Source organism: Rhinichthys klamathensis, unplaced genomic scaffold, assembly GCF_029890125.1.
Source record: "Rhinichthys klamathensis goyatoka isolate OS25496 unplaced genomic scaffold, OSU_Roscu_1.1 h1tg000111l_1, whole genome shotgun sequence".
NCBI lineage: Eukaryota > Metazoa > Chordata > Actinopteri > Cypriniformes > Leuciscidae > Rhinichthys > Rhinichthys klamathensis.
In genome coordinates this window covers 7,008,168-7,029,929 of record NW_026606649.1, presented here as the reverse complement: position 1 = coordinate 7,029,929, position 21,762 = coordinate 7,008,168, and the positions used below count along the sequence as shown (strand labels likewise).

At 38.0% G+C, this 21,762-nt stretch overlaps 2 protein-coding genes across 5 annotated transcripts in view; one reads left to right on the top strand and one right to left on the bottom strand.

Annotated features, from left to right (window-relative positions):
• The window catches only part of nt5c2b (5'-nucleotidase, cytosolic IIb), a 41,427-nt gene extending 24,777 nt beyond the window's left edge, over positions 1-16,650 (top strand). The window contains exons 7-19 of one of the 3 annotated variants that reach the window (XM_056254394.1): positions 1,929-1,986; positions 2,461-2,511; positions 2,606-2,699; positions 4,571-4,624; positions 4,734-4,817; positions 8,374-8,415; positions 8,500-8,607; positions 10,675-10,741; positions 11,732-11,902; positions 12,492-12,543; positions 13,830-13,890; positions 14,659-14,835; positions 16,247-16,650. In XM_056254394.1, the coding sequence (XP_056110369.1) occupies positions 1,929-1,986; positions 2,461-2,511; positions 2,606-2,699; positions 4,571-4,624; positions 4,734-4,817; positions 8,374-8,415; positions 8,500-8,607; positions 10,675-10,741; positions 11,732-11,902; positions 12,492-12,543; positions 13,830-13,890; positions 14,659-14,835; positions 16,247-16,483 (1,256 nt within the window). In that variant the 3' untranslated portion in view covers positions 16,484-16,650. Of the gene's footprint in view, positions 1-1,928; positions 1,987-2,460; positions 2,512-2,605; positions 2,700-4,570; positions 4,625-4,733; positions 4,818-8,373; positions 8,416-8,499; positions 8,608-10,674; positions 10,742-11,731; positions 11,903-12,491; positions 12,544-13,829; positions 13,891-14,658; positions 14,836-16,246 lie in introns of those variants that run through there. The other 2 variants (XM_056254393.1, XM_056254392.1) reach the window with 2 other exon arrangements.
• Positions 16,651-20,776: 4,126 nt separating this feature from the next.
• The window catches only part of cnnm2b (cyclin and CBS domain divalent metal cation transport mediator 2b), a 46,717-nt gene continuing 45,731 nt past the window's right edge, over positions 20,777-21,762 (bottom strand). For both annotated transcript variants that reach the window (XM_056254390.1, XM_056254391.1), the window contains one exon: positions 20,777-21,540. In XM_056254390.1, coding sequence (XP_056110365.1) covers positions 21,328-21,540 — 213 coding nt within the window. In that variant the 3' untranslated portion in view covers positions 20,777-21,327. The remainder of the gene's footprint in view (positions 21,541-21,762) is intronic.

Sequence of the window (21,762 nt, the reverse complement as noted above, 5' to 3'; positions counted from 1 at the left end):
ATTTTTGGATTTGGAAGCTCGCTCTGCAAATTCTCCCAATCCAAATAAAGGCCAATTAAATTTGTCACTGACAGGCTCGGATCGGAAAACATTATGGAAAGACTCCTCACAGAGATTCACATTTTGGTTAATCGTAAGATCCTTTTTGTTTAAACTCAAACGGACGTTTATCGATCTCCTCAAACCCACCGGACGGACTCCATTGACAAATACAGTACCTTTACCTTGCACACCATCATAAAACAAACTTCGTTCAAACTCAACAGAAACAAAATAAAACGCACCAAAAACCATTTTGTTTTTTTACACTGTTCCAACAATCATCGACTCTAGTTTGGAATAAATAAATCCTAAGCTAATTCACTGAGTCAGATTTGAAAATGTTGGGAGAGCAGTGAGCGAGTAGACATCTAACTCTGTAATGGTGTTTTCGACCAGAAATTACTGAGTGAGTGAGGGAGGAGATTGCAATGTTCGCTAGCTAAATGTGCCGTTTCATTACACACCAAAAACAATGTATACTGTAGTGTGAAAACTATAGCGTAATAATAATACAATGATTTTTAACTTGCCGAACTTCCAGTCCTCCAGTCCTTCTCCTTCTCCAGTCACTAGCAGTTACAGAAATCCTGTATTATTGTCTGGTATATTACAGCCAGGTTACAGCAAGGTTACAGAAGCACTAAAATATTCCTGCTCAATCGAAATTATCCATAATGCAATATAAATTACGGTATTTTACTGTAATGTAGAAACGTGTTATTGTACTGTAGGTTTTTACAGACTGTGCTGTAAATCTACAGCGACATCTACCACCGTGTCTATACCGGACGCAACCGCTGACGCGTTGCATCGCACTGTGATACAACAGCTAGAAGCTGTCTACACTAGACGCGACACAATTTTTCCTTCCTATGAGAAGTATCGTGAGTGCTTGGAGCACGTCATAAATAGAACGAGGCATCAGTTTACTGTCAGGGATTTGTCGTGTCGCGCTTCGCCGTGTCACATCCAATGTAGACAACATCACTGATTATAATGTTTAATAATAAATATAATATATAATAATCCATTGTCTTTTGTCACGTCGCATCACGTTGCTCGTGACCAATGTAGACACGGTGTAACAGTGTGGAGTTGCTGCAAGTGACTCTATAGTTTACCTGTTGACTGGTTCGGCTGCTGGATTGTAGTGCTATGGACTTAGCTGAGGCTATGTCTGTAGTCTCCCCTGATAGCTCTGCTCTTTGGGGCTCTGGGTTCCCCTGTAGCTGTGGCTTGGACTGGCTTGGGCAAGAGTACCCGTGTCAGGAAAGGTTGAGCAAGGAAGCTTCAGGGCTTTTTTTTCCTAGTCCCTATAACACTAGCTTTCTCAGGAGCAAGGCTATGGTGACACAGATTGCGTCCTTATTTGTTACTGACACATTTAAGCCTGACAAAATTGTACTTGGTAACCTTCATTAGTCAGCATGGCGTAGTGGCATAGTGTCACTGCGTTGACTTCCCTACGAAAGGGAACGTCTCTGGTTACTTATGTAACCCCCGGTTCCCTGAGAGGGGAATGAGAAGCTGCATTGCCATGCTTCGGGCTTGCCTGCCTTCAAATTATGCACACACAGTTTAATGGCTGATAAAAATGATTTATGGCCAGTAAATTTTCTCAAGTCATTGGTAGGTGTGGCAAAATGTTACTTTTACAGCCACCACCATTCAAAAGTTTGGGGTCAGTAAGAGTTTTTAATATTAGACAGTGGTCTCTTGTCCTCAAGGCTGCAATTATTTAATCCAAACTTACGGTAGTGTATAATTTTAATTATGTGCAAAATTTTAATTATGTGCAAAAAATTGTAAGTTGTTCATGCTTAAATTTGAGAACAACTTTCACACTCTCTGTCTTTCTATATCTTTTACTCTCTCTCTCCGCACAGAAACATACCTCTTAGCCTGCCTGGTTGACTTCTTCTCAAACTGTGACCGATATTCCAGGTAGGAGTTCCAGTAACTATGATTCTATTACTCTGTTGCCATGGACACTGCATACAGCCATACCAGTGATTGATAATCAGTATCATTTACTGTGGGTGAGGACTATTTGACGCTCTATATTAGTCCACCAGAACGCTACAACTTGATAAGAAAATCTTAAAACAATTTTACAACTATGCTATAAAACAGGATGACACAAGCAGATTGTTGTCTGTGATTCAACTATGGTTCATGTTCATGCATGAAATCATTTATCATCAGTTTACTGTAACTTGCTAATGACTAATCACAGTGCATGTAAAGTAGGTCAAATAGAATTAGAAAATTTAAACAGCATGAAAATAACTTTATTCATGCTCTGGGGCGAAAAAACCAGCCAGGCCTATGTAGATAAAATCTGTTAAAACGTAGTAGTCTGTGATTTGTGTTTTGGTATGGATGCATGTCCTCTGAAACACCTGTTGGTCCTTTTAGGGGGAGAGAGCTTTCCTGTTTGGCTCGGACAACCTCAAACAAGGGAAGACTGTCCCATTTAAACATGTCTGACTGTCGATAAAATGTGTCATGGCTGCCGCTCGGCGTCTTACTCTGCTGTCCCTTTGTTCTTCTAAACCTTTAGCTGTGAAACAGGCTTCAAGGATGGAGACCTCTTCATGTCCTTCAAGAGCATGTTCCAAGATATCCGAGATGCTGTAGACTGGGTACATTTTAAGGTACAAATGTTCTCGGTTTGTCTTTTTCTTTTTTTCTAAAGTCAATTCACCTTTATTCATATAGCACTTTATACACAGATAAAGCAAATAATGTTCAGTGATGCACACAGAGTTCAATTCTGCTGTAAAGCAGCTCTAAAAAGACAATAGTGTCAGTTCGGTTCAAGAACTGTCTAAAGTTCATCAATTATGAAATGAGTTGAATTCAGCTATAAGCAGCTCTACAGAAAAACAGTGATGTCATCGTCCAGCTCAGTTCAGTTCTTATCCAGTTCTCATCATCATGTCAGTGCAGTCAAATCAACAATATTGTTGAATATTAGTTGTCAGAGGAAGTCACTAAGTCAGAGTAATCTGCCAGGGTAACAATGCTGTGTACATTTAATAGCAAGCAGCTAGGATTAATAGTAAAATGAATATAAACAGCAGGTGTTTATAGAGGGAATGCATTAACTTCACTTCCCCGCCGGAACACGCCCCCCTCAGCGGGACTGAGTGGCAGAAGAGCTGCTGCGTGACTGGAGTTAATAGGGGAAACTGCGTTAACGCGAGTAAAACAAACTATTATCAGTTTAAACTAAAAGTTGGACTCGATATAGTGTTCCTTACAACTTATCAAAGATCCAGTGATCCATGGATATTGACATGCAGCAGGAATCGTGTTTCCTGACATTTATATGTGCCTGATTTCGACGCCGGGGAAATAAATGAAGACAATTTGCCTGTAAACGTTTTATATAAATACAATATAGATAGGTCTAAATCCGAGTGATCACTTACATTAATGTTATACTGTATATCATCATATCGTCCAGCCCTAAAACTTGTATAGTTTTTTGTCAGTGTTTATTTAAAAACATCCAATTATGCAGAATATAGTCTGTTCTGTAGCTTTTTGCAGTCTGTAAAAATATACAGTACCTCAGATTTCTGGTCAAATCTAGTTGTACAGTAGGGGTGGGAATCTCTAGGCACCTCACGATTCGATTCGATTACGATTCAGAGGGCTGCGATTCGATGCTAAATCGATTATCAGAATCTTTTTTTTGTGTGTGTGTGACTATAAATACTTTGCTTTAAAAGTACAAAGTAATGACCCATAAAGAATTAACGTACAATATATTTTATTAACATTGCAAAGAACCAACAGGAAAATACATGTGTGTCTGAACTAGCAGCAGCATATTTGTAGTAAATTAATAATATAACAACGACCGGTAACGTTACAGCCGAGTGTTTTTCCTCCTCTGGCTGGAAACGTGTCATTTGGCTTCATGTGTCTTGTTTCCGAAATATTTTAGTTTTACTCTACAAAGCTTACAACTAGTGTGGCTCTTGTCCAGCTCCTTTCCCCCTTCAACTTCAGAAGCCAAAATATTTCCACACGTCAGCTTTTAACGAGGAGGGTGTTTGGATTTGGCGCTCAGCCATCGCGTCCGCGTCTGTTATGTGCACGCCACAGACGGTCCGGCCACTGCACTTCCGCGCTTGAGAGTTCCGTCTTTCGCGTTCCGTCAATATTACGTTATTATAAATATATATCTAAAAATTTTTTTTTTTTTTTTGAAAATCGATTTTTGACAATTGTGAATCGATTCAGAATCGTCCACGTCCGCATCGCGATGCATCTAAGAATCGATTTTTCCCCCACCCCTATTGTACAGTCAATCGCAAAGCTCTTTCCCGTTTTAGATGTGTTTTGTGTGATTTTCACGGCATTCACGCTGAAAACAAATGCTGCCGCTCAGTCTTTTTGCCACTTGTGGGCGTGACCGCATTCACTCCGGCCGACGGTGACGTCATGCGCATACCCTCTATTGGAAGTGTTTTAGATGCATGTCACAAACTTGCTCCGTTGCTGATTTACTCAGGGAACATTGAAGGAGAAAACTGTGGAAAACCTGGAGAAGTATGTTGTGAAAGATGTAAGTTTGTCTTTTCATTTTTTGAAGTTACTGATTTGCCTTTTTGTGCTACAGTTTTTGCAAGGGAAGTGTAATTCTAAAAAAAAAAAACATTTTTTTTCATTTAAAGGCAAAGTTGCCATTGCTGCTGAGCCGCATGACTGAAGTCGCAAAAGTTTTCTTAGCCACCAACAGTGACTACAAATACACAGAAGTGAGTTTACTGATGCAAACACATTCATAAGCTCTCTTTCAGAACCTAGTGAGCTGCCTTGCTGCATACAGGCAACACAGCCACCTATGGCAGCAAGCTATCTATAAGGAAAGATTTGAAATGCTTTACATTGGCAGCTTTATGTAAGCTAACAGCTCAGTAACATAGCACACACAAACGTTGGGAAAAATATAACATTTTAAATGAACTTCGGCAGGAAAGACGCCAGGCTGTGAGGAATAGACTTACAGTATTTATTTACAATGGTATCAGCTGTATAATTGTCCTAGATCACATGTTTTTTTTTTCACAATTCACAACTTTCCAAACCGTTTTACAGAGTTTTTGTGTACTGAAAGACTTTTTGGAAAGATTTCGTCAGCTAAACAATTGTTGTGTTATTAATAAACAACAATACAAGCCATTGAACACACTGTTTTTTAGCCCAGACCTCGCAGCCTCATTTTCTTTCCTGTCAAAAATTAAACATGGCACTGCCGCTACCCTCACTGAAGTCTATTACATTTAACTGTTTTTATTAGTGCCTTTTAGTATTATCAAAACTTTTTGCAATCAATATTATAATTGTATTTTATTATGAATGTTTCTGCCTTAGCAATTGGCAGAAACCAACTTTTACTCACAAATAGCAATCTCTCAGCAATTTCTAACCAATAAAATATTTTAAAGCTTTACATAACTAGAAAAAATGATATTCATTATAAAAAGTGTCATGTCATTAGTTATATATATATATATACACTCACCGGCCACTTTATTAGGTACCCCATGCTAGTAACGGGTTGGACCCCCTTTTGCCTTCAGAACTGCCTCAATTCTTCGTGGCATAGATTCAACAAGGTGCTGGAAGCATTCCTCAGGGAGTTTGGTCCATATTGACATGATGGCATCACACAGTTGCCGCAGATTTGTCGGCTGCACATCCATGATGCGAATCTCCCGTTCCACCACATCCCAAAGATGCTCTATTGGGTTGAGATCTGGTGACTGTGGAGGCCATTTTAGTACAGTGAACTCATTGTCATGTTCAAGAAACCAATTTGAAATGATTAGAGCTTTGTGACATGGTGGAAGTAGCCATCAGAGGATGGGTACATGGTGGCCATAAAGGGATGGACATGGTCAGAAACAATGCTCAGGTAGGCCGTGGCATTTAAACGATGCCCAATTGGCACTAAGGGGCCTAAAGTGTGCCAGGAAAACATCCCCCACACCATTACACCACCACCACCAGCCTGCACAGTGGTAACAAGGCATGATGGTTCCATGTTCTCATTCTGTTTACGCCAAATTCTGACTCTAACATCTGAATGTCTCAACAGAAATCGAGACTCATCAGACCAGGCAACATTTTTCCAGTCTTCAACTGTTCAATTTTGGTGAGCTCTTGCAAATTGTAGCCTCTTTTTCCTATTTGTAGTGGAGATGAGTGGTACCCGGTGGAGTCTTCTGCTGTTGTAGCCCATCCGCCTCAAGGTTGTGCGTGTTGTGGCTTCACAAATGCTTTGCTGCATACCTCGGTTGTAACGAGTGGTTATTTCAGTCACTGTTGCCCTTCTATCAGCTCGAACCAGTCTGGCCATTCTCCTCTGACCTCTGGCATCAACAAGGCATTTCCGCCCACAGAACTGCCGCTCACTGGATGTTTTTTCTTTTTCGGACCATTCTCTGTAAACCCTAGAGATGGTTGTGCGTGAAAATCCCAGTAGATTAGCAGTTTCTGAAATACTCAGACCAGCCCTTCTGGCACCAACAATCATGCCACGTTCAAAGTCACTCGAATCACCTTTCTTCCCCATACTGATGCTCGGTTTGAACTGCAGGAGATTGTCTTGACCATGTCTACATGCCTAAATGCACTGAGTTGCCGCCATGTGATTGGCTGCTTAGAAATTAAGTGTTAACGAGCAGTTGGACAGGTGTACCTAATAAAGTGGCCGGTGAGTATATATATATATACACACTCACCTAAAGGATTATTAGGAACACCTGTTCAATTTCTCATTAATGCAATTATCTAATCAACCAATCACATGGCAGTTACTTCAATGCATTTAGGGGTGTGGTCCTGGTCAAGACAATCTCCTGAACTCCAAACTGAATGTCAGAATGGGAAAGAAAGGTGATTTAAGCAATTTTGAGCGTGGCATGGTTGTTGGTGCCAGACGGGCCGGTCTGAGTATTTTACAACCTGCTCAGTTACTGGGATTTTCACGCACAACCATTTCTAGTGTTTACAAAGAATGGTGTGAAAAGGGAAAAACATCCAGTATGCGGCAGTCCTGTGGGCGAAAATGCCTTGTTGATGCTAGAGGTCAGAGGAGAATGGGCCGACTGATTCAAGCTGATAGAAGAGCAACTTTGACTGAAATAAACACTTGTTACAACCGATGTATGCAGCAAAGCATTTGTGAAGCCACAACACGCACAACCTTGAGGCGGATGGGCTACAACAGCAGAAGACCCCACCGGGTACCACTCATCTCCACTACAAATAGGAAAAAGAGGCTACAATTTGCAAGAGCTCACCAAAATTGGACAGTTGAAGACTGGAAAAATGTTGCCTGGTCTGATGAGTCTCGATTTCTGTTGAGACATTCAGATGGTAGAGTCAGAATTTGGCGTAAACAGAATGAGAACATGGATCCATCATGCCTTGTTACCACTGTGCAGGCTGGTGGTGGTGGTGTAATGGTGTGGGGGATGTTTTCTTGGCACACTTTAGGCCCCTTAGTGCCAATTGGGCAGCGTTTAAATGCCACGGCCTACCTGAACATTGTTTCTGACCATGTCCATCCCTTTATGGCCACCATGTACCCATCCTCTGATGGCTACTTCCAGCAGGATAATGCACCATGTCACAAAGCTCAAATCATTTCAAATTGGTTTCTTGTACATGACAATGAGTTCACTGTACTAAAATGGCCCCCACAGTCACCAAATCTCAACCCAATAGAGCATCTTTGGGATGTGGTGGAACGGGAGCTTCGTGCCCTGGATGTGCATCCCACAAATCTCCATCAACTGCAAGATGCTATCCTATCAATATGGGCCAACATTTCTAAAGAATGCTTTCAGCACCTTGTCGAATCAATGCCACGTAGAATTAAGGCAGTTCTGAAGGCGAAAGGGGGTCAAACACAGTATTAGTATGGTGTTCCTAATAATCCTTTAGGTGAGTGTATATATATATATATATTTAAATTTCCATGACTTTTTATGGTCTAGTAAAGACACTTTTAAAATTCCCTCATATCTCAGAATTTTCCTGTGAGAACCCTGGCTCAAATGACGGTTGTTGAGGGAATGAATTAAAAAAGCTTTTCAAAAGCTTTGCGTCAGAACTGTGCCTATGATTCCTTAAAAATCCCTTTGTATGCAGCTCTTTAGGTTTTGGATCAGAGCAACAGACAACCACACATGCAACTCGTTTGTTTCATATTTGGACGCACATATTATCTGCCTCATGAAGCTATTTGTTTAAGCCATCATCATCTTTTAACAAACCCAGCTTTTGTTTTGATTTGTTTTACAGAAAATTATGACATACTTGTTTGACTTCCCACATGGCCCAAAGGTATTTTCAACCTCTCTTTGAACTTTTCTAAAGAGTTTCCTGCCATATATTGTTGCTCATAGTAATGTTTTTTTTTTGTTGTAGCATGGCACTCCACACCGTCCTTGGCAGTCGTACTTTGACCTCATCCTAGTGGATGCTCGAAAGCCTTTATTTTTTGGAGAGGGAACGGTTCTGAGACAGGTGGATACGGTGAGTAAATAACAAAACCCCTAAAAAAAAAAGAAGCCAACTTTCTAAGTCAGCAGGTGTAGAATTGCACATTCTGGAACATTTTATCCTGCTGAACGCAATCACAAAGAGGGTTAGTCAGCACTGAGTATAGAGCGTTTATACTGAAGTCTGCTGAGCACAATACAAGCTGAAAGCTGAGCACTGTCCTGTCTTCCCTTTGCAATATTAAGGGGCTAAACAGCTCATAGCATCAATAACTCAAAAATCAAATATTGATTTCTGTTCTTATTTTGTGGGTGTATTTGCACTATTAACTGATTTGCATAATTCATTGATTGTGTCGCATGCTAAACAACACAGACGGTGTGTGTGTGTGTGCACATCAAGCAGGCACAACTGATTCTTTGTTATTTATATGTGCTGAGAAAATGTAACATTAAAAAGGGAAAATTTAGCAGTAATAAGTTCATTAGTGGTTCTCAAACTTTTTGACTGCAATCTTCCAAGAAAATATTCAAAGGCCAATCAAGATATTTCTGGTACTTCTGATGTAATGGCAAAGCTGCTTGTTTTCAAACATTTGTATGTACAGTAACTAATAGTGGCAATATTTTCAAATAAAGTAATTATACATAATTAAAAAGCTAAATTCCATAATTCCAGAGATTTAAATAACTGATTGTTCTTTATTGTTTACACATTACCAATTAATGATTAGTTTAAAAAAATGTGTCATGACGAGACTGTGAGAACCGTGGTTCATAAATAAAGATGACAGTCATTGTCACACAAATTAAAATAGGAAATACAATAGCTACGTTTACATGGACACTTTTTGATTGAAATCATTCCGATTGATGAATCCGAACATAGTGTTTTTCATGAACGCTAAATAAAGTCATCGGGTTGATGTGCGCGTTTATATGTCACAAGCTTCAAATTGGATTTGATCTTTTGGCATGCGCACACTGCATAAATATATAGAGTTTCCCGCTTTTGGCACATACATCAGCCTAACATTTCTTTGTAATAAAAAGCAGACTTAATATGTATCTATTTCGGGGTCCTGATTAGGAGACAGTGGTCAGATGAATCTTTGTGCCGTGCTGCTTAAATTTATCAAGCAGAAAAACGCACACTTCCCACGCCCAAAACAAGGCGTCTGTGGATGAAGCAAGTACTGATGGGACAACGCTGTCCTGCAGCACTTCACAGACAATCCATGGAATGAGAATTTACTCTATATTCAACATCGGCTCGTTTCGTGCATCAAATGTGATTACGCTATTTCTACGTCATTGCACATTTCGCAGAGCTTTCCAGTTTCTGTTTTTTCGCTGATTTCACGCAGCCGCCATTTTGAAATCGCTCCGGTGGGAAGAAAACCGGAAGTGTCGCTTTTAATCATAGGAGAGTCGCGAATGCGATGGCGTATTGTTGTGTTTAATGTAGAAATTAGTTATTCTAAAAATTTACATACATTTCTTTCATACTTTAGACTATATACAGTGAAATTAATTTATAAATAAAATTATTTTTTTATATATAATTCAGAACATAAAAAAAGAAGCAGGAACGAACTATAAACATATCCTATATTGGATATTAACATCCAATAGTGTAAATCGCGGCAGCAGCTTCAGGTTGGTAGTCCAAGGCATTGTTGTCTATCTGTAATTCCGGGGTTCTTCCCACCGGAGCCTCGCTTTCGATTTCAAAATGGCGGCTGCGTGAAATCAGCGTATCGAACGGTTTAGAAAAAGTTTAAACCACCCCTCACAATCCGAATTAAATTTTAATTGGATTTGATACGTGCAACTTTTTTATTCTGACTGTGCTATAGTAGTCTGATTACAAACGGATTATTAGGGTCCATGTAAACGCAGCTAATGTCTGCTTAGATGAAGTTTTAGCTTATTTTAAAGCTTGTTTGTCCTATTTTAAGTCATCTTGCGGCCCCCTTTGAAGTGTGTTGAGGCCCCCTAGTGGCCCCCAGCACTCTTGTTTATAACCACTGAAGTACATTGAATGAAAATTCAGACAGTTTGGACATCTAAATATTAATCGGTCTGTTCTCTATCCCAGACCACAGGGCGGTTGAAAATAGGAACATACACTGGACCTTTACAACATGGCATTGTTTACTCTGGAGGTACCGGAAATTCTTGGATAAAGATGCAAACAACACACTCACAGATGTATCTCCCTGAAGGCCCTGAAACATATTCCGCTGATGACTAACATTTAGATCACAAGTCCATTACAGATCAACACTTTATCACATGATTTTTTAACTGCATGTGTAGTCACTTAGTTTGGTAATGTAATACGGTTTCATGTGTTGACATTAGTTAACTACATTAGTTTACATGAAAAAAAAAAATGCTTCTAAAGCATTTATTCATCTTAGGTAATGTTAATTTTAACATTTACTAATACATTATTAAAATCAGAAGTTTTATTTGTTAATGGTATTTAATGGATCTGAGCTTGCATAACTAACAATGAAAAGAGTGTGTTTTTATTAACTTTAGTATTAACAAATATTAATAAATACTATACAGATATACATGTATTGCTCATTGTTAGTTAATGTTAGTCAAGACATGAACTAATGTTAACTAATAGGGACTTGGTGTGAAGTGTTATCCTTAGTTCTGATTCTCTGAAGGCAAAACCTGTGAGAGCATTGATTGGCTGAGATATTCATGATAAAGTCATATTGAGATTATTTTGACAAATATAGTGATTGTGGTTTAAATTGTGCTGTGACAAATATATAAAAAAAAACATCTCAGATCGCCATTTCTAGGCTATCAAGGCTGAAAGAACAAAGGCAAAAAATCACACTGGAACAGCAACTCTCATGTTCAACATATTAGAATAAAATCATTTCAAATTGATTCATTTTGCAACCTTTCTCTGGCCATTGAATATGCCATAGAAATTAAATGGGTAACACTTTATATTAAGGGTCATCATTAATTACTAGTGTGTTCGTGCTTAACTAATGCTTAATTGTGAACAAGTTAATCATTAATTATTGCTTAACTAATGCATTATTCTGGACACTTGCAATAAATTGTTTAATATGTGAACATGTCACTCTATTTTAAAAATGTATGTTGTCATCTCTGCCCAGGTTCCTCTGACACTGTGTGTGATTTACTCGGAGCGAAAGGTAAGGATATTGTGTACATTGGGGATCATATTTTTGGAGATATTCTTAAGTCCAAAAAGCGACAGGGTTGGCGGACGTTCCTGGTGATTCCTGAATTGGCGCAGGAGCTGCACGTGTGGACAGACAAAAGCTGTGAGTGTCGCCATATTTCAGTAAAATAAGCCTGTTTGACCTGTTTCACACAGTACGTAAGCAGCACACATTTATTTGGGGTGCCCATTATTAATAGGTAACAGCATGGTTGGCACAAGCACATTGGCGATGAATAGCTGCAAGTAGAGTTTTAGTGCTGAACTACTTATCCCATGTAAACCTATCTTTTGCAATATAGGATTTAGAGCAGTTTATAGCTATATTTTGGGATTTGGGTTCCAATCCATGAAAATTCATTACCATTTTGATGCAAATGTAATCCCTCTTTGTATATTTAGATTGGTTGACTATCAAATCTGTAATAATTATATTATGATCATTACTACCATTAATTACTTAGTGTCGTAACCTAGAAACTACTTAATGTTTTGCATACATTTTTTGCAGCAGTTCTATTACAAAGCAAACACTGTCATGACACAGACCTTCTTGTAATAAACTCAATAAAGAAAGGAATGCTCAGAATGAGAAAGACTAAAAAGAGTGTCAGATAATATGTTAACACTTGGAAGGTTAAGGAAGAGATGTGAAACCCACTCATGCAAGGGTTCTGCTCTCTCATTCACAGCTCTGTTCGAGGAACTGCAGGGCTTGGACATTTTCTTGGCAGAACTATACAAGTGAGTAAAGCTGCCTCTGTCCCTCAACACGTGTGTGTGTCTGGTATGTTATGGGGACAAAATGTTCCCACAAAGATGGCAATATCCTAAATCCTTGTCCTTGTGGAGAAATGTTTTGGTCCCTATGAGGAAAACAGCTTATAAATCATAATAAATTATGTAAAATGTAAAAAGTTTTCTGTTATAGGTTGGTTTTGGAGTAGGTTTAAGGTTAGGGGATAGAATATTCAGTTTGTCTAGTATAAAATCATTTTCTATATAAAATCACCTATATAATGTCCTCATAATGATATGAATACCTGTGTGTGTGTGTGTGTGTGTGTGTGTGTGTGTGTGTGTGTGTGTGTGTGTGTGTGTGTGTGTGTGTGTGTGTGTGTGTGTGTGTGTGTGTGTGTGTGTGTGTGTGTGTGTGTGTGCGCGCGCGATCGAGTGAGTATATATGTCTCAGGAATGTGCAAAATTCAGAATGTAAAATGGCCATCCTTTTATTTTGTGAGGTGAAAATTGAATTGACAATGCCCCACAGGATGGTGACAGGAAGTGGAACTGACTGAATTGCAATTCTCAAAAAATCAACAGAAGAATTACATTAGCCCCAACAAAATCAACAAAACAGCCATCAACTTAATATCCATCACATTGTTTTTAGATAACTTTTATGAAAATAAAATGTTGACATTTGGATCTATTGAAGGCGATCACGCCATTTCTGAATTATTGTAATTGTGAGATTCCTACATAAGTGCTTTTATTTACAAATTACTAACTCAGAATTTTCTGAGCTCCGACTTGCACCGCTTCATCAGTAAAATGTAATTAAGTGGTTAATTAATCTCATAATATTTCTGTTAGTGTTTAATGATTCCTCTAATTGTCTTTTGTTGGTATTTTATTAAGGCCAGATTAATCAGAGTTTGATAACTAATGACTAATGTCCTGCTAAATAAACTAATAAAAACTGAATTAAAAGTTTATCAATAAGGCATTTGAATCAAAACTATTGTTGTATTGTAGTTTTGTCTGTTGATTACTCAAAATACGCATATTCATTTTGAAATGTTGGTCATAGAAATGCATAATTCCAAGTCCGGGTAGCCTATGTGAACAGCTCCGAGTAGAACATCCAGGTTGACATTATGGTAATTACACACCATAATCTCTCTCGCTGTCCTTAATACAACCTTCTAGGGTCATAGGGCTGGAGCCTATCCCAGTTTCTTAGGCCAGAGGCAGAGGAAAGCACCCTGACTCTACTTTTCTCTCGCTCACGGTCTTTCTTTCTGTAGGCATTTGGACAGCAGCAGCAATGAGAGGCCAGATATCAGTGCCATCCAGAGAAGAATGAAGGTACACACACACAGACACACACCGAATCACACACGCACATTCCACATATTTCAATTATGATCTGATTTTACTAGATGTGAAACGGCTCAAATTTCATCTTAATATAAAGTGAGACCGTTGGATAGATACTGTAAACTAAGTGTATTTAACTACTATGTACTAACGTTTAAATGACTCATTTGGTTAAATGCACTTAATATGTTCATACATGTCTTTACATTGTACTTATATTTATAATACTGTATACCAGTAATTTCTGTAATTACATCTATTATTACACTGTTGACCTTTCCCTTACACCTTAACCCACCCTTACACCTACCCATACCACTAAACCTGTCCCTAACTTTACCCGTATCCAACCTCAATAGCAGCAAAAGTGTTTTGCAATACATGTACCTAACAATGTTTTTTTTTTTAATTTTTTTTTTTTTTATGTAAGCACATTTAAGTGCCCTAATAACTTTTAAAGAGTTTAGAGTTTAGAAATATTATGGGTTATTTTCATGAAGAGTATCTGTGGAATGCTCTTGAGCTTAATAATTTAGACTCGTTCCTCTGTTTGCATAAACGAACAGGAAATGTGTTTACATCAATGCTTGTAATGGCAGCTTATAAGTCTTGTAAGTTTAATTATTGCCCATGGTAATCAACAGCCTGTCACATATGCCGCCCATAAATATTTGGATGGAATGAATTAGCTACAAGAGGGATGTTATATATTACATGTTGATTCAGTAATTCTCTCTGTGTGTCTTGGCTCATCAGAGAGTGACTCATGACATGGACATGTGCTACGGGATGATGGGAAGCCTGTTTCGCAGTGGCTCTCGGCAGACACTGTTTGCTTCTCAGGTGATGCGTTATGCTGATCTGTATGCTGCCTCTTTCATCAACCTGCTCTACTACCCCTTCAGCTACCTGTTCAGAGCCGCCCATGTTCTGGTGAGAACACACACCCATAAACATAGGCTTGGATTAGTGATACAAATACCAATACAATAGCTGGTACCAATTCCTATGCCCCAGACTAATAATAATAATAATATCATTATTTAAGGTTAACTGTTCATATCAATACAAAAAAAAAGATATATAATAATTGTATGTTACCTTAATATAATATTTGTCAATTAAACATGCCTATCTGCATAGTTTTAAGTAATTCTTGAAATATAGTGTCAGTAATAAAAGCTAATAAAGAAAAAAGAAATACATTAAAGTGAGTGTCTGGGCTTTTCTTTTTCTTGTAAAAGTTGTTGTTTGATTAATATGCAATGCAATATTTTTATTATATTTGCACATGTGTCAAAATAATGGATTTGTGTCCAAATATAATAAAAATCATTGCATTGCATATTAATCAAACAAATGTTTGAACATTTGTGTACTGTATGAACTATCAAATGCACTTTTCATTGTCAAAATGGCCATCTTGGCAAGACATTGATGAAGAGACAGTTTGGTCTGGTGAATGTAAACTGGAGAAATAAAACACTGCACGTGTCAAAATACTGGATTTGTGTCCAGTGTTTTATTTCTCCAGTTTACATTCACCTGATCAACTGTCTCTTCATTAATATCTTGCCAAGATGGCCAATTTGACAGTGAAAAGTGCATTTGATAGTTCATACAGTACACAAATGTTCAAACATTGGTTTGATTAATTATTTCATTCGGCAAGGATGCATTAAATTGATCAATAGTGACAGTAGATACTGCTCTTATGAACCTTTTATTCTTCAAAGAATTCTGAAAAAATGCATCACTGCTTCCACAAAAATGATAAGCAGCACAGCTTTTTTTTAACATTGATAATAATAATAAATGTTTCTTTGAGCACCAAATCAGCATATTAGAAAGATTTCTGAAGAATCATACGACACTGAAGACAGGAGTATGGCTGCTGAAAATGCTGGAATAAATTACATTTGAAAACATATTTAAATAGAAAACAAACTGTTATTTTAAATTGTAATAATATTGCGCAATATTATTGTTTTTACTGTATTTCTGATCAAATGAATGCAGGCTTGGTGAGCATAAAAGACTTTCAAAAATGTTTTTTTAAAAATCTTACCAACCCCAAACGTTTGAACGGTAGTTCAAAAGGTACTAGGCATAAGCGCAAGTTCTACAAGTCAGGCGGTACTAAAAATAGAAAAGCCTGGAGTGAAAAAACTAATATGGTTACATATTTCTAACTCAAGTATCGACTGGTACCGAAATACCGGCTTTGCCTACACAAACACACCCATGGTTTTCCTGTTCACTTGGTTCTCTCTTCTGTGCCTAATGACCTATTTAACCTGTTACCTGTTAAGCATGTTTGTTTTTTTCCTTTTCTCTTTCTTAGATGCCCCATGAGTCCACAGTGGAGCACGCCCATGTAGACACAGAGACCGAGTCTCCTCTGGCCACACGCAACCGCCACTGTGTGGACTGCAAGGACATCGACTGCAAAAGAAACCAGCTCACACGCTCTATTAGCGAAATCAAACCGCCCCACCTGTTCGCTCAGCCGCCACAGGAAATCACACACTGCCACGATGAGGATGACGATGAAGAGGAGGAAGAAGAGGAGGAAGAGTAGATGTTTTGGCCTATTCTAGGGTAAAGATACATAGGACGATGATGAGAGAGTGATGATGGTGATATCGAGTGAGGTAGAAAAGGAGGAGTGGATGTATGAAGTAGACTATATTTGCCAGATCAAGCTCAAAAAGCTGATGTTCATAGTAGAGTTCAGTTCACCCTCCAGTAAAGATGACTAAAGAGAATGAACGAAAGTTTGTTCGAAACACGTTGGATGGTATCTGGAATCGTTTATCAGTCACTATATAAGCACATGTGATAAACATCCAATGGAAAAACAGCGGAAGGACACTCATGAGTTTACATGAGACTGTCATGTATGTATCATACATGTAGCATGTTGGCTAAATCTTGCATTAACGTTCATACAAAGACTCACTCCGTTAGGATGCGTGTTTAACTCAGTTATTGGTTCCTTAAGGGTACTCAACTTAGTTTATAGGTATGTTATAGTCCGATTTTTACTATTATTTTATAGTTTTTTTTTATCAGTTTAGACAACTTTTGAGTTGCCAGTCCATCCAGTCAGATTAACTTCTTGGTTACTACCTCCTGCAAAGGCTGTATACAATAATTGTCCCTTTGAAAAAAAAAAGTGTACGTGTGTGTATGTTGGCAGAGTGTCTGTGTTGAAGTTCTGCATGTGTTGGGAATCTAAATGAAGCACAGAAAAACCGAAGCATGGTTCATTGTGACGTGCATGAGGAAATGCGGCCAACACAAGAATCCAGTTACTTGGCAACAGCATGTAGCCACTTTTTTTTTTTTTTTTTTTTAGAGGTTCGCTGTTAACCTCTTGTTTTTCATCCTTTTTAATGCAGACGGTTTGGCTAGAGCTAGTGCTACAGTGTAGCGAACAGATGCCTGTCTTATTTGGGTTCACATAGTCGCAAAATGATCTAAAACACACACAGACACGTCATTTCAACACCTGTTATATGTCACATTAAACAATGACATTCTGTATTTTTATACTCCTTCATGAGCTAAACAGAACGGTTTGGTTTTGTTTTTGCCTGACAGATGCAAACTATTCAAACATCATATACATAGACAGTAAGTGACCTTGATATGCAAAAATAAAACGTATAAAACTGTTTTATGGCCTGAGCAGCTTGTCGAGATGTATCGGTCATTGAGAAAATAGTAAAATGAAGTTAACAGCTGGGCATTCTGAAACTGAGAAAGAGAGTGCTGTTGCTCTGGTGACTGTTTCTATGGAAATTAATGTAGTCCTGGCTAATGTGTGAACTCTGTTGATGGTTTACTCCCATGTGGACCAAAACGGTGTCGAGAAATTGGGTTTGATTTAGCTTGAAGGGTCTCATTAGACACTTTTAGGTGTCCCCACAGGAAGTATGTGGAGGTTTTAAGAAATAAATGTGATTCTTGAGTGTTACGGTGAGTCACGGTTTAGGGAGGAAGCGGTTTTAGCGCTGGGAAGTGTTCCAAGTGCACGAAACAGGTATTGGGATGTTTAGTGTGACTTTTATATGCATTATTCAAAGATAATAGTAGGTAGGCTCTGATTGAATGAAGCTACCCAATCCATAGTGTAACATGTATTACTCGTATGCATATTGTAACTGTATGTTCTTTGCTTTTTATTTCAGAGAATGTAGTTTTTCATGGGTCTGACTGTCAATTTTTAAAAGGGTAAGACCAAGTAGGTCTTATAGTATAAAGTTTTGTGGTTAGGCACAAAAATAAAATAGTTTTCTAGGTTTTCAAGCATTAAATAAGTTTAGAGATATTTTTAAATGTACAATGCATATTTTATCTGTGTCAATTTCAGTTTGTAGTTTAAAAACAACTGGACATCCTAAAATGGGGCAGCTCTTGTTCTCGGTCCCAGTCTTTAGAGACTGCAGTATAGAGAAAGTGTTTGTCCTTCAAGATCCAGCATTTCTCTTTCCTCTGGTTTCATTTGCTTTTTATACAAACTCAGCATTGTATATAATATGGCTGGCTCCCTGGACATGGATTAAAACTAGTCCTGGGCTAATTTGCACTGGTGTTGGCTGTTGTCCTTTTTAGTTGTCTATGCAAGGGACACTGGCTTAGATTATATTTAAGAATAATATAATAGAAAAGGCATCGAGTTTAAACAGTATTCATCCGATTATCCCAGTAGTCATTACCTCCTTAACGGGTGAAGAGCTCATCCGTTTAGTCATAGATAGCATTGCATACAACTGTTTCGACCAGTGTTTTCATATTATATTTTGGCTTAGTTTACAGTTGCGTGTTGAACATGCCAATAACTTATATACTGTATACAATAACTAATATACTGAGTTTTTCCTCCTTTCTATTTTTTACCTTTTTCCTAATTTCTGAAATCTTTTTTAGTTCATGATGTTTTTTGTGTGATTTTATTAGCTTTCAGGTGCAAAACGGTTGTATCTGTAAAAGAGATCAAGAGCAAAATAGCCATGGCATTTATTAATCCTGTTTCTTTTGTTTTGTTTTTTGTTGTCGTTTGTTTGTTTAGGGCATGTGATTTTATGTCTCCAAATTTTAATTTTGCTTCCTGAATTATGATCGTTTCTGATTTATAGAGTTCTAAACCTATATACAAATGGGAAATTGCATTGCAATGTAAAATAAATATAATTTTCCTTAATAAATTCCCCATTGGTCTCCTGTCGTGTTTACTTCTGAGAGCATTTTTTCTACTCTAACAAAGACAAGTCGGCCACTTGGATTCCATTTCTGATTTCTGTAATTTGTCCAAAATACTACCCATGTCTAAGTACTGCATATTGCACATTAAACATGGTATAAAACATTCGAACAAAATTGATCACGAGCAACATGGTTGAAAAATATGAGCCTGACATCAAGTCAGATCCATACTGAAAGCAAAAATGATGATGCAACAATCACAATCAATCAGAATATATTTGATGTTTAATATGCAAAAAAAAAGTGCAGAAAGAACACAGTACCATAGTGAAACTGATGAACGTTTAATAGCACTTTCTCTAGAACCATTTTCCTCCCTAGGTTTTACATTTTAGTAACAAAGTAGCTACAATTCATTAACAAAGCAAATAAGAAAAATAAATGTAAAAAGCCAGAACCTGTATTTAACCCCACAAGAGCATCTTTCTAAAAAAAAAAAAAAAAAAATCAAAGTAGGCTTTTATTTACTAAATAAAACCCAACAATCTCTGATCTCACCTCTAATGTAAAATCTTTGGTATAAAGAGCAACAATTTTAAGATACCTTATCAAGGTTGAGCTTGGCTAAATTGTTAGACCGTAGTGCCAAGCAGTGGCTGTCTGTGGTACTGACCCATGTATAAATAATAGAATACAACAAGTAATGCATTCCTGTTATTTATCTGTTAAGGTTCAAGTAACCATTGGAACACATGAAAACATCTAGGGAGAAGTCTTAAAAGCTGCCTGAATCAGATTTACCACAAAGTCTGACATTGTAGAAACAGGGTCACGCAGCTGCCACCTATACGAACATATAGGAATAGTTATTGGAATGAGTTTTATATGCTGTTTGTTGATAAGCTGTTTTGGGTCTCTGAGGATATGGGAGGGGGAAGCAAAGGGAAATGTGACCACTAACATTTCGGCAAAACCTTACTGCCACTATTGGTCATTTGGAGTACGGCAAAGGGTCACTTTTGTGGCAGTTAAAAGAGAAAATGTAAGTGGTTTATCATTAACAAAACAGTAAATTGATTTTTAAATACAACTGTATGCATAGCAGGAGTTTCCAGCGTTCATATAAATAACCATTGAAGTCAACATTACAGACATAAAGGTAATACAAGACTGAGTGGAGGAGCGACCTCTCTTACAGACGTGTGATGGGTATTACAATTTAATGTAGTAGTTGTTTTAATGACGTGGTAAAGACTCATTTTGTTACGGGCTGGATTCAGTTAGGAATCGCATGAATGCATATGGATTCTCCCTTGCATAAAGTCCTGAAAGGTCTTTGTGTTTAGTTCAAATAAGAAAGCGTTCGGCTTTAAATGTAAAGTTATTGTGCCTTTGACAGACTTAAACTTTTAAAGCAGACAAATAGGACCTGTTCATCCTTGGAAGTGAATCCAAAATATCAAATATACAAACATGATACAATGGATGCATACAAATAATCTATCGTTTACAATACAGTAATCATGATAAATCATTTTTTAAATAAAATGTGTTTCATTGCACTTGTTAAAAAAAATTAATAAGATTTTTAAAAGGCAATATAGTGATTCATTAAAAAAAAAAAAAAAAAAAAACGTGTAAAAGGTACTGTGGGATATAGAACAGTAAAAATGACCATTTCTGAAATATACATGTAAAAGACCCTCACCAGTACATATACAATTATGTTTTTGAAACTACGTATATATAGCATGTGCATGATATCAGTGACACTCATAGAGGCACACATGCACAACGTACAGACAGGTGTTTGCATGTGCCGACAATTATATCCTCAGACATGCACATATGTACAAATGCATACAAAATAAATAAATATGTGAGTAGAATGCTCTTGGTTCACGGTTTCCTTCAAAGCAGTATTTGGAGCAGTCTTTGATTTACCCTATTACAGAATCTGCCTGGAGTATTTATCCTGTGTTTGTGAACATGACAGGGCAGTTTGAGTGTAGCTGGAGGGGCTCGTCCGAGCACAAGACTGTCCATCCTCCAAACTCTTTGGCTGGGGGGACATAAACACTGTGGTTTATCTGAAATCTTAACAGGACCGAAGCATGTCACTGGACTATCCCATTTTGCCTTGGGTCAACCCAAGCTCTGGCCCCAGTAGTACTGCACTACCAGATTAGAGTTGTTTGGGGTGGTGAGGCAGCTCTAGATGGCCCCCTCACTGTGTCCTGTGTGGTTCGACTTGATGTGGGCGACGCAGTTCTGTGTCTGGTTGAACAGAGCGGTGGTTTCATCGGTCACTCCGTCGTGGAGCTCTGTCAAAGTCATTTCGATTTTGGTGTACTCGCTCTCTGAGGACTGTGGCGTCTTGTCAATACGTGATGCCATGACGGCGTTCTGATACTGCTGGCGTGTTACCTGTCAAAACACACGGGAAAGGGGGTTACAAAAAAAACCCTTTTGGAACATCTTACACTGTGTCCTCCTAACCAGATGGCGCAAACACGGGATAAAAGGTATTTTTCCATGGCAATCAGAGCTTTTGTCCTCGCCAGCCATGACAACAAGCGTTTCTATTTCAGAAGCAGTTTCTATATCTGCGACGTTGCAGCTGGAACAACAACAACATACAAACTATGA